Source organism: Primulina huaijiensis, unplaced genomic scaffold (assembly GCF_012295235.1).
Source record: "Primulina huaijiensis isolate GDHJ02 unplaced genomic scaffold, ASM1229523v2 scaffold6387, whole genome shotgun sequence".
Lineage (NCBI taxonomy): Eukaryota > Viridiplantae > Streptophyta > Magnoliopsida > Lamiales > Gesneriaceae > Primulina > Primulina huaijiensis.
Genome location: NW_027360930.1, coordinates 4,674 through 9,900, shown reverse-complemented (window position 1 = coordinate 9,900; position 5,227 = coordinate 4,674). Strand labels below are relative to the sequence as shown.

General features: G+C 40.3%; 1 protein-coding gene across 1 annotated transcript; it reads left to right on the top strand.

The window, feature by feature from the left end:
• Window positions 1-1,653: 1,653 nt before the first annotated feature.
• Window positions 1,654-2,370, top strand: LOC140970530 (secreted RxLR effector protein 161-like). The gene has a single exon (XM_073432316.1). It carries the CDS (start codon window positions 1,654-1,656, stop codon window positions 2,368-2,370), a length of 717 nt encoding a protein of 238 aa, XP_073288417.1.
• Window positions 2,371-5,227: the final 2,857 nt, after the last annotated feature.

Sequence of the window (5,227 nt, the reverse complement as noted above, 5' to 3'; positions counted from 1 at the left end):
GGTCTGAAGGTAAGAAGAATCAGGACTGACCACGGTAAGGAATTTTAGAATTCTTCATTCTCATCATTTTGTGACAGAAAAGGTATCTCACACGAGTTTTCGGCCCCAAAAACTCCACAGCAGAATGGAATAGCCGAACGCAAAAACAGGACACTTCAAGAAATGGCAAGGGTGATGCTGACCTCAAAGAATATCTCAAAGCGATTTTGGGCAGAGGCCTTAAATACGGCTTGTCATATCTCAAACAGAGTGTATTTGAGAAGTGTTTCAACCATGACTTCTTATGAAATAATCATGGGAAAGAAGCCTAATTTGAAATATTTTCATATTTTTGGCTGTATTTGCTACACTTTAAATGACAGGGATCGGCTTGCTAAATTCGATTCAAAGAGTGATAAGTGTCTGTTTTTAGGATATGCCACTAGTAGTCGAGCCTATCGTATGTTTAATCTAAGAACAAGGACTATTATGGAATCAATTAATATAGTTTTTGATGATTGTGCAGATCTCAAGAAGAAAACTGCTGAGGATGATAACGATGATCTTCTGGAAAACCCGACCATTCTGGAAAATGCAGGTGTTGCCCCAGATGTTGCAATACCTAGCGCAACATGTGACACTGACGTCACTGAATCTGAGGACGAGGCAAACAATGAGGATGACACAGTAGATGATGGGCTGAATATATACCAAGATCCAGAAAAATCATCCATCATCTCAAATAATTGGAGGTATACAAGGGGAAGTTCAAACTCGAAAAAAAGAGAAAGTTGACTACCGAAAGTTGGTTGGACTAGTGTGCATGAGTACTATGTACTCACAGATTAGATTTTCATGTTTTGTATCTAAAATTGAACCTAAAAATGTAGAGGAAGCTTTAAAAGACGAATTTTGGATTAATGCTATGCATGATGAGCTTGAATAATTTGTTCGGAATGATGTCTGGGATTTAGTTTCACCTCCTGACCATAGCAACATAATTGGAACAAAGTGGGTTTTTAAAAATAAAGCTGATGAGTCAGGGAACATCATTCGAAACAAAGCAAGGTTGGTTGCTCAAGGGTACACACAGGTTGAAGGGGTTGATTTTGATGAAACCTATGCTCCTGTCGCCCGTATTGAGTCAATTCGACTTTTGCTAGCCATTGCATGTTACATGAAAATAAAACTGTTTCAAATGGACGTAAAAAGTGCTTTTCTGAATGGTTTCTTGAGTGAGGAAGTACATGTTAGACAACCTAAAGGATTCGAAGATCCACATAATCCGAATCATGTGTACAAGTTAAAAAAAACTCTCTATGGTTTGAAGCAAGCACCACGTGCTTGGTATGGCAGATTGACTGATTACCTACTTGATATTGGATTTAAACGAGGTGAGGTAGATAAAACACTCTTCATTCAGAAATCCAAAGGTGAGATTCTTATATGTCAAATCTATGTCAATGATATCATTTTTGGCTCCTCATCCCAGAAACATGCTAATGACTTTGTTGAATGCATGTCTACTACATTTGAAATGAGCATGGTTGGTGAACTACACTTCTTTCTTGGTATGCAAATCAAACAAATGAATGATTCTTATGTCAAAGTAAGTATGCCAAGAATCTAGTTAAGAAATTTGCAAATGAAAACACCAAGCATATGAGGACACCTATGGGCTCAAATGAAAAATTATCTAAAGATGGTGCGGCCGAAGATGTTGACAACACCCTTTATCGCAGCATCATAGGAAGTCTCATGTACTTGACTGCTAGCCGCCCAGATTTAATGTTCACTGTTTGCTTATGTGCTAGATACCAATCTAATCCTAAGATTTCTCATTTAAAAGCCATAAAACGTATTCTACGATACATAGCCGGAACAATTGACTTAGGATTATGGTATACTCATGACACCAACTCGAACTTAGTAGGATTCTCAGATGCTGACTGGGCAGGAGATTTGGATGATAGAAAAAGTACCACTGGAGTCTGTTTTTATCTTGGAAATAACCTGATATCATGGCATAGTAGAAAACAGAATTGTGTTTCACTTTCGACTGCCGAATCTGAATATGTGGCAGCTGGAAGTGGTTGCACTCAACTTTTGTGGATGAAACAAATGATAGAAGACTACGGACTTAAGAGTGAACCCTTAGTAATGTACTGTGACAATTCTAGTGCAATAAATATTTCAAAAAATCTGGTACAACACTCTCGTACTAAGCACATTGATATCCGTGATCACTTTATTAGAGATCTAGTAGAGAAAGGATTGATTCGAATGGAATTTTTTGATAACAATAACCAACTGGCTGACATATTCACCAAAGCATTAGACTTCGATAGGTTCTCCAACCTTAGGAAATCTCTCAGCATGTGTTCTGTCTAATCATTCTTGGATGTTGTCTCAGATGTTACAACATCTCGGACAACATCTACCATGCATCCGCATATTTAGGACTTAGACATATTGCATTGCATTCATATTGTGATATGTTGTGTTGAAACTGTGTAGGATAATTTTCTGATGCACTTACAATTCCTAGTTACCTCTTAAAACTTCACACCTTCACATGCGAATTTGGTCACAAAAGAATTGAAGCATAGTCACTTGACCTTAACCAATGTGACAAGTAATCCAAGAAGAATTTGAAAAATTGTGATTAAAATTTTGATTTGTGATTAGAAGGAAAGATGGACAAAGCTGCCTAAAGTAGCCCAATGAAGGCTGGACTTTTAGAGCGGGAGCTACCCCATCTAAATGTTAACACAGAAATAGAAAAAAAAGAAAAAAACTACCTAGAAGAGTCCATTGAAGACTGTTCTTCTAGTATGGGAGCTGCCACTTCTATGTTCAGAAAGTTTACAAGTTAGTGTGAAGAAAATCTGAAAATTGTTTCTGGAATTGTAGGTGTTGTCAGAAGATGTTGCCAACATTTGTGAAAACACTTCATCTGTAAACATCTCTCATACTTGTATTCATGTTTCTATTCTCGTTACATTATGTTATTAGGCATAAATAGGTCATGCATAAACATAACATGGTGAGTATAGTCGTATCACGAGGACATAAGGGTGAAAATCCAGACTGTGTGAAAATCTCTAATTTATGTGATCATTGATGTCCAGTGGGGCTAAAACTCGATGTGGAGTTATATCTGGAAATTTTGAAAGTGGCTAGTCTCAGATTGTCTCTGTAATATTTGAAAGGGTATTAAACTCCTAAACAGTGCCGTTGTTTTCTTACCGTTGGGGAAAATTCTGTTACCTTGATTGTTTGATTTTGTTACCGTTGAATTAATTACTCATACTTATCTCATTCATTTACATCGTCTAATTCAGCGTTATCTGCCTAAATATTTCTCGAATTTTCGTACCATCTTCTCGCAACTTTCCTCTGCAAAACCTTTTCCCAAAATTGTTAATTCGTCTCTTCACTTGAAATTTATCTTGTGCAAATGACAGGAAAGGGCTTTGATCCCCACGATATTCGAAGCGAAATGGGTCATACAGAGGATGTTTCCTCACCTCCTGCAACATCTGCTGCAACACCTCCTGTCCAGAATTTGCAGATCATCCCTGCTGTCCTAATGCCCGAACCACTGGAAGTGATTGCACCGGGTGAGCCTGAAAATGCGTTTGACATTGATAACCCGCCAATCATTAGGGTTTTTGATCCACCATCTCTTCCTAAAAGACGATCAAAAAGTCAGGCATGATATAACCCTGATCTTACTCCTGGGAAGCGTTTCCGTTTCAAGGGTCAGCCATCCACTCGGCCGTCACTAATTGATCCTAATAGCTCCTCGGGAGATGACTCTGATGATGCAGATTTTGAGCTGGTTCCTCGCAAACGGCCTGTACCTCTGGGTCCTGCTACTACTGGTAAGACCCCCGCATTTTCTTCTGCAAATGTTCTCTTGCCCCCGCAGGAAACATACACTGCATCTAAAGTTGATGACGATGAGATCTCGCTGGCTCAATTTATGACCACATTAAAGAAAAACAAGAAATATCCTCAGCCCAAGCCTCGCACTTCTCCAACTGTTTCCATTAATGACGAGATAAGAGACTCCTCGGCTAGTCTCTCACCTGGTACTAAGTCTAGTGGCCCTTCTCACCATCCTGATGACTCACTTGATGAGCCTGCCTCATCTGCTCTTGATGTTCTTGAAGAGTCCTCTGCTGCGGAAAATGTTACGGAGAATATGGACAACATTGTGGACAACACAGATGTTTCTGATTATGATTTGACTACTGCGTTCTCAGACAAATTCTACACTGAGCGAGCCTCTGCTCAATGGAACCTGTATGCGCATCGCTTATTTTTGGAAGAAAAGAATATTGATGAGGCTGTCTTTGCAAGACACAATTTGCTAGCTTTTCTCAAACACTGCCACCTTTTCTCCACCGTCTCAGCAGTCACACCTTTTTCCAGACTACCTGTACTGGAATTTTATGCAAATTTGTCAACAGCAGTGGGTGATGAACGCTCATTGAAGTACGGGAAAGTCTTCGTCAGAAGAAGGATCTATGACTTCAATCCCTCGGTTATCAATGACCTCTACCAGACCTCTACAAGGGATGGTGATGGAATTGCTCCGGACATTCATCTGGTCACATCCACAATCACTGTGGGCATTATTACTCAATTTCCAAGTCATCCAAAGAAGCTACTCGTTGCCAACCTAACCTCATTCTATTCGGTGTTACATAAGCTGGACATTCGAAACTGGACTCTTTGCACAAACACCACCACCGTCACAAAACATCAAGCTCTGGTCCTATATTCCATCGGGACAGATGGAATGCGCAATTTTGGCCAGCTGGTTTTTAACACCGTACTTCAGTATGCTGATGGAGGTCTTAAGTCGTCCAAGCTTCCTTTTCCAAGTTTAATCTATGGGGTGTTGGTGTCTCAAGGATTTATTCGAGATGTGAGCGAACCACTGTCCACCAGTGGAGATTCATTAAAAATTGCTCCGGCCTTCTTTAAAGGCAATCGGAAGATTGATCTTCCTTGGAATGCCTCTGCCACCGCACCCTCTACTGCTGGTCCTTCTCTGCATTCCACCTCTGCCACATCACCTCCTGCTGCTGGTCCTCCTCCACGTACCACCTATTCTCCACCCACATCTGGGTATTTGAAGATTCCAGTCGCTGGTGCTCAGGCTCATCTCGATCATGCCCGTAAAAAGATTGCCCAGGCCAAGGCCGATTTGGCTTACTATGAGAATTTGGCTACT